The 12,910-nt window shown below is 40.4% G+C and overlaps 1 protein-coding gene across 1 annotated transcript in view; it reads right to left on the bottom strand.

Moving 5' to 3' along the window:
- Positions 1 to 2,230: 2,230 nt before the first annotated feature.
- PDGFC (platelet derived growth factor C) overlaps positions 2,231 to 12,910 on the bottom strand; it is a 412,230-nt gene continuing 401,550 nt past the window's right edge. Inside the window, exons 5-6 of the mRNA XM_030191608.1 lie at positions 8,325 to 8,542; positions 2,231 to 4,179 (exon numbers count right to left, since the gene is read on the bottom strand). Of these exons, the coding sequence (XP_030047468.1) occupies positions 4,063 to 4,179; positions 8,325 to 8,542 (335 nt within the window). The 3' untranslated portion in view covers positions 2,231 to 4,062. The remainder of the gene's footprint in view (positions 4,180 to 8,324; positions 8,543 to 12,910) is intronic.

Genomic DNA, 12,910 nt, shown 5'->3' with positions numbered 1-12,910 from the left:
CCAATGCAGCCACCAGGCCTGGCCACCAGGGGGCGAGATGACTGAGAGCCTGAAACCAGGGCACGACCGTGACAATCCATCCCTTTAAGGCAGGGGAGGGCAACTTTTATAAACAGAGGCTGTATGCATGTCAGTACTACCTCTAGCAGGCCAGAACGTTGCATAATGTCACAATCACAAATGCACACTGATCCATAGACCTTCTGTGATAAATAAAGAAATAAGTACAAAATTAACTAAAAGCAATGGACACAAACTGCTAGTATGGATATTCTGAAAATATTTGTGAAATACAGAATTTAAAATTGCCAAAACTCTGTTTAATGATGTTTTCTGTGTATACTTCTTAATATGTGTATAAATGCCAAATAAAATTCAGTGGCAGGCTGCAGTCGACCCGTGGGCTGTATGTTGCCTACCCCTACTCTAAGAATTGAAACCATTATAAAAAAATGGCACCAAAATAGATTGCTGAATGTTTATTCAAATTCTACAATGGCAAATGAACCTCTCATTAATGCGTTGCTAATATTATAAAGGAGGAAAAGACTTCAGATGCTCAACCTTCTCTGTTTTCAATAGAAATCACAGTACGTGGTTGGCGCCTACAATATCCACCATTCAAGAGATTTTCTTCTTAAAGTGGATATCGGGCGAGCTCCTCTTCAGTGAAAAACCTCTGACAATATGGGAACACTGGTCTTGTTCTCCAGTTACTGAAGCTGAATCTGTCCAGCCACGATATATATGTAACTCATATCCTAACCTGCTGTATCTTAGTACCTCAGGTTAATCACTCCCACAGTACATGAATAACACTGTTTTCAATCAATCTCACAAGCAATGTTAGTTTACTTTCTCTGGAGCATTGGGCTGTAAAGCTATGGTACAATGCGCCAAAACACTTCTTAAAGGGGTCAGCGTTTGCAAGTAGGAGCTGCCCCTCTCCTTTCTTCCTGCAATACCATCCCCTCCCACCTGGAAAGCCCCCCAAATGTTTTCCCCCACCTAGAATACCCCCAAGAACATCATCCCTTTCAGAAGACCCCCTAATATGATATCCTCCTAACCCAGGGATAGGTAACTCCGGTCCTCGAGAGCTGCAGGCAGGTCAGGTTTTCAGGATATCCACAATGAATATGCAGGAGATAGATTTGCATACCATGGAGGCAGTGCTTGCAAATCTATCTCCTGCATATTAATTGTGGATATCCTGAAAACCTGACCTGCCTGCCGTTCTCGAGGACCGGAGTTGCCTACCCCTGTCCTAACCCAATGTGCCTCCACCTACCTTCTATAGGCAAACCCAAGTCTATCTTTCTTAATTCCTGGTGTCTACTGGGTTCAGGACAAAAGCAATCCCCACTCACTCCTGCCCCTACTAGTACCAGGTTCAAAATGGCACCAGCAATCTATCATATAAGCATGCCAAATTCCATTGTCAAGGAAGTGAGGTGATGGTAGTTACGATTTGGGTTCACCTGTTTCATGTTATTCATATTCAAAATTTCCATGAATATCCAACATAAAGTATTTTCATATTAAACAGTCTGTGTGCATTTGTTTTTAAAGAGGTTTCCAATGGGAATGGATGGGCTGGGTTGTCAGTAGATGGTGCTGATGAATGGCAGCTGCACAGGTTGTGAAATTTGGAACTGAAGTCCCAAATGTTCGTGACTGTTACCTTACTAACAACTGTAGCCCTTTATTATTATTTGCATTTTGTAATACTCTTGATTGAAGCTGCATAATACTTATCTAAAGATGCTATACATAAGCTTTCAAGATTTTAAGCACATTTGAAGAGGTGATGTTTGTGGTGTTGAATGGCCATGTATGTCATCATTAAATAATTTTTGTACTGGTTTAATAAGAGGTTATCACAGCCTTCAAAGATCCCAGTTAAATTACTGAAAAATCAGACTATCAGTTTCACAATAACACATTCTGAGAGAAAGTTGATTGTTGAACTATACATTTTTGTTAAATAGCAATAGGAATAATGCCTTTTTCCCCCCATGGCTATTATCAATTATTCTTGAGATCCCCGACTGCTTGCATAATACATTTTAAGGTGATGCTACATTCATAGAAACTCTTTTAAACCAACTAAACGTACACTACTGGTTCCAAACAAAATACCCAATTAAAAATAGAAACAGAGGAAATAAAGAGAACAGCCTGTAAAAGTTAAAGAAAAAATTACTGAAGGCAAAGCAGTGGAGCTGTTGCAAGGAAATATTTTATTGCTTCCCTTCCACTTTGCAAGAAACTGGTTTAAGTGCATTGGGTAATGAATATACATGGGAAATACAACTGTACCATAACAACTGTACCATAACTGTATTTAGCAGAACTACAAATCACAGGCAATATTATGCAGAGCATTTGACTTTGTGCCCTATTCATGCACTATTTGATTCTTAGATGCTTCTTTGTGTCTTGTGTGAACAGTACAACTTTTCCAACCCCCCTTTAAAGCTATATTATACCTTAGTGGCTGAAAGGATTCAATTTAACATTCTCCTGTAATTTCAGAAAGCATAATGGAAAACAATCTTAAATCATAGCCAAAGCCAAATAATTGTGGATTGAGCTGTTGGTGGGACAATAAGCATCAATGAGTAGAATTACCAGCATTGCAAAATCTAACAAAATCATGCCACTGCATGTGATTAATCAAGCCTGGGAATCGACAGCTTAGTTGGGTTGGAGGAAACTTGTAACAGTATTATGAGAGACTCATCAAGCATTTGGTCAGGGGTGGCAGTTCATTTCTGTCCGAAGGGGCTGGGGGACTGTGATGCTTTCATTCACTGCAATATTCTTCTGTTTGCAGAGAAACAAAATGTAAAAAAACAAGTCTGAGCATGTTTTTTGGGTCATCTATGCAAAAAAGAATGTCAGCACAGAGCAGGGAATTTCACACCACTTTTTATCTATTGCTGAAAATTTCATGAAACAATAAGCAACTTAAGGAAAGAAGCGTAATAGGTTGGGGTGGGATGGAAGTTAAGGAAGGAACTGGAGAACTCAGTTAGTCAATCAAGTGAACACTAATGGATTCTTTATCGCTAGTAATATACTACTCAAAACTTTAAAAAAAACAGATGTTTAGCACCATATACAAATAATGACATAATGTCACTGCAAAACATACTCTGTTCAAAATGTACTGCAGAACACTACTTTTACCAAACTTAGAAACCTAAACAAAAATGGATCTAGCTTGTAATAAAAGAGAGAATATTAAATACCTTTGGTAAAAATAGATATATTTAACAAGATTAGAAAAGCAAGCATATGGTCAAAATATTAAAATAAGAATACAAAATGTACACAAGCAACAAAAAAAATAAAAAGGAAAACAATAAAAAACAAAATCAAGCAACATAAAAAAAATAAAATAAAACAACAGTGTGTAGGCCATCATGGACATAAGGTCATTGCTTATTTTAATGTTGGTTCCTTCCGGTTACTGGGTTGGTCCCATTCTTAGCAATGCAAGTTGGAACACATATAAATGAGGACCATAGGAAACTCCAGTCATTCCTACTCATACCCAACCAATAGAGTCCAAATTCTCCTCATAGAGTGACTAAAAGCCATACATGTAAAACACAAAATATTGTGATCTCAGAACATGCAGAGATAAGAGTTTATGGCTTCCTGGATGGTGGCATTCATATGCACATTAAGACAGAGCTTCAAAACTAGGTTGGTCAGCAAAGTTAGGTGTTCAGAAGAGTCTGGAAAGCACTTTTTTCTTAATATTCATAAGATTTTTAATTCAGATTTATTTTATTGGACAACTTTAGAAGCTAGAGAAAAAAAAATCTCTCATTGTCTTTTTTTGGCTGTCCTATGATATAGTCTCCAAGCAGCGGAACCAGAATGCAATTTATAATCTCAGCTTGAGTTGAATCCTCTTGTGAACTCACTTTACATTTGAAAGGTGGAAGATCACCAAATCAAGCAAATAAAGTTGTAGAGGAAGATAAATGCTCAAGTCCCAAAACAGACATGAGCAACGACTGGATACGTTGAAGGAGAGATGTTTGTTTATCTATCTGTATTCTCTTTGCACAGACAGTCACATTCCTCATGGTGTTCCAGGAGGACATCAGTCAAGGATTTGTGTAATCCTTTCATACCACTCCTGTGCTTCAGCTGAAGAACCTGAAAATGTAGAATTTAAGTCAATTTTGAGAATAAGGACATCACATATATACTGCTTTAAATCTAAAGTAGATATGACAATGGAACATGGCAAACTACAGAAAGAAACCCGATCATTCCACAGGTTTTGTTTTGCTTATTTATTTAGGGATAAAATCTGGGATTATGGCCAGATTCTATATATGGCGTCTGAAAAATTGGCACCAAATTTTAGGCACAGTATTTTATAAGCCATGCCTAAAGTTTGGTGTAGTTTATAGAATAATCATTTAAAAAGGAGAGGTTGTGTATAAATTTATGTGTGGTCATTTGCACCAATGAAAATGTGGTGCAAATGCCCATGCATAAATTTACACGTGGAGCACCTATTTTCTGTAATTACACGCATAACTCAAAACCATACCCCCATTCCACCCCAAAACGCCCATGAACCTTCCATTTCCACACCCCCTTTTTTTGGGCCGCACATAAATTTTAGACGCAGATCCTGTGCCTAACTTTACACGTTAGTCCCAATTAAATTTAATTAGTGCCAATAACTGCTTGTTAAAAAGCCAATTATTGGCATTAATTGGCTCATTATTCTATTATTCGAGAGCGTGCCTAAATTTGTGCGTGCAATTTTTGGCAACTTTTATAGAAACAGGGGGTTGTTGTGTTAGAACATGGGAATGGGATTGCAAAGCCCAGAATTAATGCAGTATTTTTTGAGGGTTTTTTTTCTTTATATTTGCAGGTCATATGCTAATATTCTCATTGGCGTGTGGTACCTGCAGAAATTTAATGCATTATTTAGGGGGAGCTAGGTGCTTCTGCATTAATTCTGCTTTAACCAGTTAGAGTACGCTGTGGAAAAAAAATCCCAAAACAAATTCGAGAAATTGAAGTTTTGACAGATTTTAGGAGAGAATTTAAGAGATTGCTATTTGTAGAAATATACAGGTGATTCTAGGTTGTTCATATGAGAAAGTACTATCTGCAGTGATGTTTGTATAGTAAGTGAAAGATACATCACAAGGTAGATTGTGTTTGTTTATATTTTATGTATAATGTATAACTTATGTGATTTTAAGTATATGAACTTGTAATCCGCCTAGAACAGTGGATAGTGCAGAATAAACTTTTTAAAATAAATAACTGCATGTTGAAGGCATATTTAGTAAAAGAAATCCTTATTTGGACTGACATCAAGATACCCAGTGGAGTAGTGGCCTAGTGGTTAGGGTGGTGGACCTTGGTCCTGGGGAACTGAGTTCAATTCCCGGCACAGGCAGCTCCTTGTGACTCTGGGTAAGTCACTTAACCCTCCATTGCCTGCCGCATTGAGCCTGCCATGAGTGGGAAAGTGCGGGGTAGAAATGTAACAATAAAAATTTTTTTTTTAAATACCCTAGAAAAGTTGATTAAAATGTGCAGGTTAGATAATTATCAGGTGAATATTCAAAAGCACTTATCCAGATAAGAGCTGCTGAGCTAACCAGTCAACTTCTGGATACTGATTCTAACTTTCCTGTGCCCCTCCCTCCCACCTCCCCCTAGGACAGAAGCTCTGGATTGCTCCTCTCATGAACCCACGTTGCGTATCCCTGGTGGTCTAGAAGGGTCCTTTGGAAAGGCCTGATGCTCTTGACTGTTGTAGTAGCCATTTTGAGAAAGGAGCTGCAATTTGAAGGAGCAAGTGGGCATCACTCCTGCTTCTAGGACCCCCCTTAAATCACCAGGAATATACAAGGGAGGCTTGGGGGGGCACTTCAGAGCTTTCTGTTCTCAGAGGTTGGGGGAGGGGGAGGAGATTTGGAAGGGGCGAGAGAACCTATTTTAATTTATGTGAGTCCCAGATTGATACTGCCTCAGACCTGCATAAGCTTCCGTGACCAGCACATGCAGGCACTGTCCCACATATTCAATGCCGTTGTTCGACATGGCCTGGCATTGAATATCTGGGCTCATTCTACCCATGGTGATCAACTTTTAAAAAAACACTGACTGCTGCCAGCTGAGTGTTGACCGGTGTGTTATCTTATTACTATGTTATTATTTGCTTTCATGAAATACATGCCTAAAGTGCACACATGCTCTTGCACAAATTTACAACTGGGGGCATTCAGATTTTATATGTACTTTTTTCATTAAGCAATTTCGGCAGTCAGCAAGGAGTTCTTGTACTAAGCATGCCTAATACAGCAAACAAAGCCTAAAGCATCCTATGTTAGTTTTGGCATGTGTGCACGCTAACCGCACATTATTATTTTGGAATTGTTTTTGAAGGGGCATGTCGGGAGCAGACAATGGCATTCCTGGGCTAACCAGATAGTCCATGTACTAACTGGTTCATACAGCCACACTAACATAGTAATCTGGTAGATGACAGCAGATAAAGGCCTGTATGGTCCATCCAGTCTTCCCAACAAGATAAACTTATTATATATGGTATGTGATACTTCATATGGTATGTACACCTGATCATGGTTTCTCCTTGCCATTTTCAGAGCATAGACCGTAGAAGTCTGCCCGGCACTGTCCTTGTTGTAAAAATTCTGAAGTTAGCTTGGAAGCCGCTAAAACGCTTCACTCCATCCCATCCAAATCTATTCAGCCACGATCAGGGCATAGACCATAGAAGTTTATGTTTACTTAAAACTTGATATACCACCTTTACACAATAATAGATCAAAGTGGTTAAAGTCTGCCCAGCATTGGCCTTGTTCTCCAACTTCTGAAGCTGAATCTGCCCAGCCATGATCAGGGCACAGACCACAGACATATGCCCAACATTGGCTTTACTTCACAATTACTGGTGTTGATACCTAACCTCTGCTAAGCTTCTGTGGATCCATTCTTTCTAAACAGAATTCCTTTGTGTCTATCCCACGCATTTTTGAATTCCGTTACCGTTTTCATCTCCACCAGCTCCCACGGGAAGGCATCCCAGGTATCTACCACCCTTTCCGTAAAAAAATACTTCCTGACATTATTCCTGAGTCTGTCCCCCCTTCAACCTCAATTCATGTCCTCTAGTTCTACCGCCTTAATAGGTGGCAGTAAGTGCTCATGTGGTAAGTTTTTAAAATGGCCGCACACATTAGCACACAGCCATTAAAGAAAAGAACAGTAAAAAAGCCTTTTGCCAGCAGTGGTAAAAATGGCCTCAACACGTGGGAATGACCCATGTAAGGCTGTGATAAGGCCAAGTCTTACTGAAGCTTAGTAAAAGGATTCCCCCCACAGTATTTAAAATCTACAGTATTACAGAATGTGTGTGTGTACATTACTATTCCTCCCTGTTCAACCCAAAAGGGAATGTCCGTTTACATGCCTGGCGACTCACTTTTATAAAACATAAAAACCATTCTGCACGTATAAAGCTTGATTAAAGTTAATTTCATACAACACTTCTTTAATGCTTAAAATGCTGGCTGAAAAAAGAATGCTTCCCCCTGTATAGCACGACTGAAAACTGTGGAAGAACAGTTAGAACATTCCACCAAGGTCATGAAGCTGAAGGAAAAAAGAAAAGTTTGGGGGTTGATATACAGCCTGTGGTGCTCAGTGCTTTGCTGACCACCACCAATGTTATTCCCGGATATTAAATGCCGGGTCCTGTCCAGGCTTCCGCACTGAATATCCGTTTTTGTGGAGCCAGCTAACACATAACCGGTTATGTCCGATATTCAGCATTTATCCATAACGATGGGACAGTTTTTAATGCGGTTCCATTTATGCGGTTAACCTGGCCAGTTAAGTGCTGAACACTGGCAACTAACTAGCCAACTGCGTCCCCGGAATACACCCAAAATAGCCAATTTGTAGTTAGGCACAAACTGTTACTTTCAGCAGCACTAACTGGTTACAGGCCATTGAAAATGACAGATTAGCCCCAAACAGGCAATTTAAGCAGACAAGAGCTGTTTCTGGCAGGTTAAATCGGTTGATTATTGACCCCCTTATTTTTTTAAACAAAAATGTGTACAGAAATGCATAAATACTTTACAAGATATTTTTGATTGGGCAAGCAATTGTTATATAAAAGTTCTACTGTTTCCAGGTTTGCAATAGTACCCAGCTCATTCCACTCATCTGATACGAATTACACACGGTAAGTTTTTATATATTATTAACACATATTAATGAGCAACACAGAATACCTCGTGGTACTTTTTGGTGACTTTGGTTGGAACGCATTGGCATTCATTGCAATTATGATTACAGCAAGCGCAGTTTCCCCCACATCGCTTGACCAACAAGCAACCTGGCCAGAAAATGACATCTGTTCGCTTGAGCTCCTCTCTCAGCGACACTGAAAAGTTGCGTGGTGTGCAGCTGTACAATCGTACTTCTTCTTTTAGAAGGTTCAGATCCACCACTTAAAAGAACAAAATGCAAGAGAGGGAAAGACAAATTAATTAAGCCATCTGGGACGTCTCATTTAATATGAACTAAAACATTACAGTATTTGTAGAGGTGGCAATTCTACATGAATATGAGAAATAGTAAACCATTCTTGTTTTTCAGTTTCTGTCTGCAAAAATTCCTATAATTAATTAGCTCTGATCACTGGACTAACCTCCAGGGAACAGAAGGCATTTTTGAACAATTTTACAATTACATCTTTTGGTAATTGTGACAGTAGTTGTGTATGAATGATTCTCTTTAGAAAAAAACCTATTATTTTAGCTGAAAGCATGCATTACATTTGTGATGGGGGTGGTGGAGCAGGTATCTAATGCATTAAGCAAGCTTCAAATAAAATCAAACATTGATAAATCTTCCTACTGAGAAACAGCATCAGGGAATTCCTTGAAATAATTACTTCTTAAAAGTGTTAAAATTTTTTTAGATGTCATATTTCATAAATACTTCTTATAATTTTTAAATAACTGCAAGTGAGCACATGTATTTGTTAGCACGTACAGCAGGAGCAATGATTTTACAAAGATATATCCACAGATACCATTTTGCAAGCATCAGGGCACAAGGTGGAAGTGTGTGGACATCACTCCCACCCTACTAGAGACCAGGAACCCCCAGTAAGCCTGGGAACTGGTGGGGGGGAGGGGGGCTTAACATTTAAGGGGCTGTCTCTGGCTGGGGAGGGGGCTTAGGGAGGTCTCCTCACATGTTGGGCTCTCACCCACACATGGAGGGGCATCCTCTCGGGGGGGGGGGGGGGGGGGGAGGAGCCTCATGGCAGTGATTTGGGTGCTGTGGGGGTTATACTGTATCTGGGGGTCAGGGATTCAGGGATAATGTGCCAGGTAAGAGAGGGTAGTGTATCTGGGGATCGTGAACAATATTGGGGGGGGGGGGGTGGGGGGGGGGGGGGGGGGTCAGAGGCATAACCAGGTTTTGACGTCAGGGGGAGCAGACATTTGTAAATTAGGCGCTGGTCTGTGTCGGACAAGCAGCAGTGCCGATATTGTCGCTCAGGTGCAGTGACTGTGGCCAGCAATGATTAACACAGGCTGCCTCTGCTGTATCCCACCTACAAGGAAACTGGAAGTTACATCAGGAAGTGGGAGGTAGCAGAGGTCCCGGGACCCAAGGAGGTTTAATAGACAGGAAATGAAGTGACGTCAAAACGCTGAAACAAATTAGGTTAGTCTGAGTTTTCCCTTACCCGTGGTGTTGTCATCCCCATATACTTAAAACAAAGCAAGCAAACCTATGAGCTGCTGCATCTATGTTATTGTTCTTTATTGTTTGGCAGCATTTTTATTTAATCTCACATATTTTCAAACATGCCAGCTTGTGTAGCATACGGATGTACACAGAGGAAGCATAAAAACGGGGTAACTTTTCATAGGTAGAGTGGTAATTTGTTATAAATCTTAATCAGTGGTCAGTTGGAGGGGCTGGTTACAGGGACACCCTAGCATGTGTTATATTCATATAGAGATTTTTTTTTCTCTCCTGGTTATGAGCCACTAAAACAGACATCATGTTATGAGAATCAGGTGCTTAACATTCACAGTTTCTATTTATTTATTTATGACAGTCATATCCCACATTTAACATGTATTAGGTTGAAACCTGGGAGCATTTGAAATCTTTTTTTAACCTGTGCCTAGATGGTTTGTGGGAACTTGCTCCTTCTATTTTGAAGAATGCAGTAGTATATTATAAAAATGCACTTAATATTGTTTATTAGTATTATTTACTACTGGTTGATATACAGCAGAAGTTAACCAAGTCAACTTCATGCTCTATCATTTTTAATAGTATTTTCTCAGTCATTACCCAAATACAAATAAAATTATAATGTTAATTATACGACAGTGTTTGCCTCTTATGGTAGCTTTTGTTAATTAAAGTTGTGTCAGAGAAATAGTTATAAGTGCGATTTTATTATGCAGGCAAACAATACACTGCCAAAATACAAAATAGCAAGCTGCACAGTATTAGTCACCAAGTTTATACAAAGTTGATTATTTTCAGTGGAAAATAAATCTGTTGGCTGCCTGCTATGTGAATATTCTATCACTGTTTATTGCTACCAAGTATTACATATTTAGAGCATATGCCTTAAACATAGATAGTTTACATTTGTTTATCTAGACCTTACATGCACATGGTATTGCTTATTAAACCCGAAGGCAAAACCACCTGAGGTGGGGGCCTAAGACGACACTCATCAGGAGCGGCACCTCGGAGGCGCGACATCTCTCTCTTCGCGGTGTTTTGCCTCACGGTGATGTTCCAAACCCAGCAGCAGCAATGATTCCCATATGCCGGAAAGGTAAGAGGCCTGTGCCGGCAGCGGCAGGGCAACGTATGGGAATCGCTGCCGTGTTTGGCACATCACTGTGAGGAAAAGCGCCGCAAGGGGGGAGAATAGTACCTCAGCCTGGGGGGGGTGGGGGGTGGCATGTTAGCTCCGCCTTAAGCGGCATCTTGCAGTGTGGTTAAACAATTTAGTATAAACTGTGTTGTTATGGGTCTGTCTATATTCTGCTCCTTCCCGCTACCGCATCCTGCGCCTCTAGTTCAGACAGAAGTACTTCTTGTTTATGTGAGGGAGGGACTCATGGCAAGCAGAGGGAAGGATTCCACGCCAGGCTCAGTCAGGCAGTGTGTTATTGCTAAACGAAGAAGGCTTGATGGTTGGGTGGGGAGAGGGAGAACAGACAGTGGTGTTGGACTTGGGGAGGGACGCATGCCATGGAACAGTGGGGTGGGAAAGGAAGGGAGGGGAGAAAGTTACTGCAAATTTTTAAAAAATGTGCTGGCCCGGAATGACCGGTCCCCCTGCTCCCCCTAGCTACACCGCAGGGGGTTGGGTGATATACTGGATGGGGAACCTGGATATTGGGTTTTACAGCAGGCACTTAATTGTGCCTTTGGCCAAGGGTAGACACTGATGTCTGTTCCCCACACATATGTGAATTCCCTATATGAAAAGAGGAATGCACGTCTGTCTTCCGGACCAGCTCATACCACTCTCCCTTTCTCTGCTCTCCCCACACACTCTTCCTATTTAGATGTAGTGAGCTTCCTCGCATTTGAATAGCCCCTGTTTTGAAATGGCATTTTTTTCTGTATTTCTTCCATGCTCCCGTTCATTCAAATAAATGCGTACTTTGTTTTAGATGGGATATGTTAAGCATAGAAATAACTAGTGTTGGAACACAGTCCCTGATCCTTGAAAGGTTTCGCTTAACCCAATTTCTGCTTCAGGAAACAGATGAAAGCTTGACTCTTCTCCCAAGCATTTATTGAAAGAAGCAACTAATTATCTAGTCACACACTCAAAGACTAACACCAGCTGCGTATACTGTAGTAGGATTTGCTTATCCACTCCTACTCTAGCTGAGATAATTTCCATGTACCTTTTCTGACTTCATGTGAAAATTGTCCTTATTTTCTAACTCCTGTTACTCATCTTATCTATATATTCCACCTCTACTTTCCCATATGCCGTTTATTAAGAGGCTTTAATGTGTATTGTGTTGACAATGTAAAATAGCGAACAATACCATAATGTGTACTGTTATTTATTTATTTATTAGGATTTATTTACCGCCTTTTTGAAGGAATTCACTCAAGGCGATGTACAGTACGAATAGATCAAACATGAGCAATAGGCAATTACAGCAGTAAAAATATTCAACTAACAACACAAGTATGAAGAGAGTTGAAAATGGAGTGAGAGATGGTTAAATAATATCTCAGCTACGGTAGGAGTGGATAAACTTGTCCGCTGCAGTATGTGCAGCCCGAGTCACTCCTTGTGTGTGTGTGAGACTAACAAGTTAGTTACTTCTTCCATTAAAGGCCTGGTTGAAGAGCCAAGCTTTCACCTGCTTCCTGAAGTAAAGATAGTCTTATGTTAAGTGGAGCCTTTCAGGCAATGCATTCCAGAGTGTGGGGGCTACTCCGGAGAAGGCTCGCTTGCGGGTTGCATATTGTGTAATGTCTTTTGGAGAGGGTGTGGTTAGTGAAAGTCCATGGGAGGACCTTAGTGTCCTTGGCGGTGTGTGGAGGATCATCCTATTCTTCGGGTATTCAGGTCTATTTCCTTTTAGGGCCTTGAAGATCAGACATAGAGTTTTAAATTTGGCCCTGTACTATACTGGTAGCCAATGAAGTTTTTGCAAAAATGGTGTGATGTGGTCACATCGCTTGCAGCCTTCTATGAGTCTTGCTGCTACATTCTCAATCAATTGAAGCTGCTGCAGACCGTTTGTAGTCAGACCATTGTATAGTGCATTATAGGGTATAGTGTATTATCTAT

The sequence above is a fragment of the Microcaecilia unicolor genome, chromosome 2, assembly GCF_901765095.1.
Source record: "Microcaecilia unicolor chromosome 2, aMicUni1.1, whole genome shotgun sequence".
NCBI classification, from domain to species: Eukaryota; Metazoa; Chordata; class Amphibia; order Gymnophiona; family Siphonopidae; genus Microcaecilia; species Microcaecilia unicolor.
This window is presented reverse-complemented; position numbering and strand designations above follow the sequence as displayed.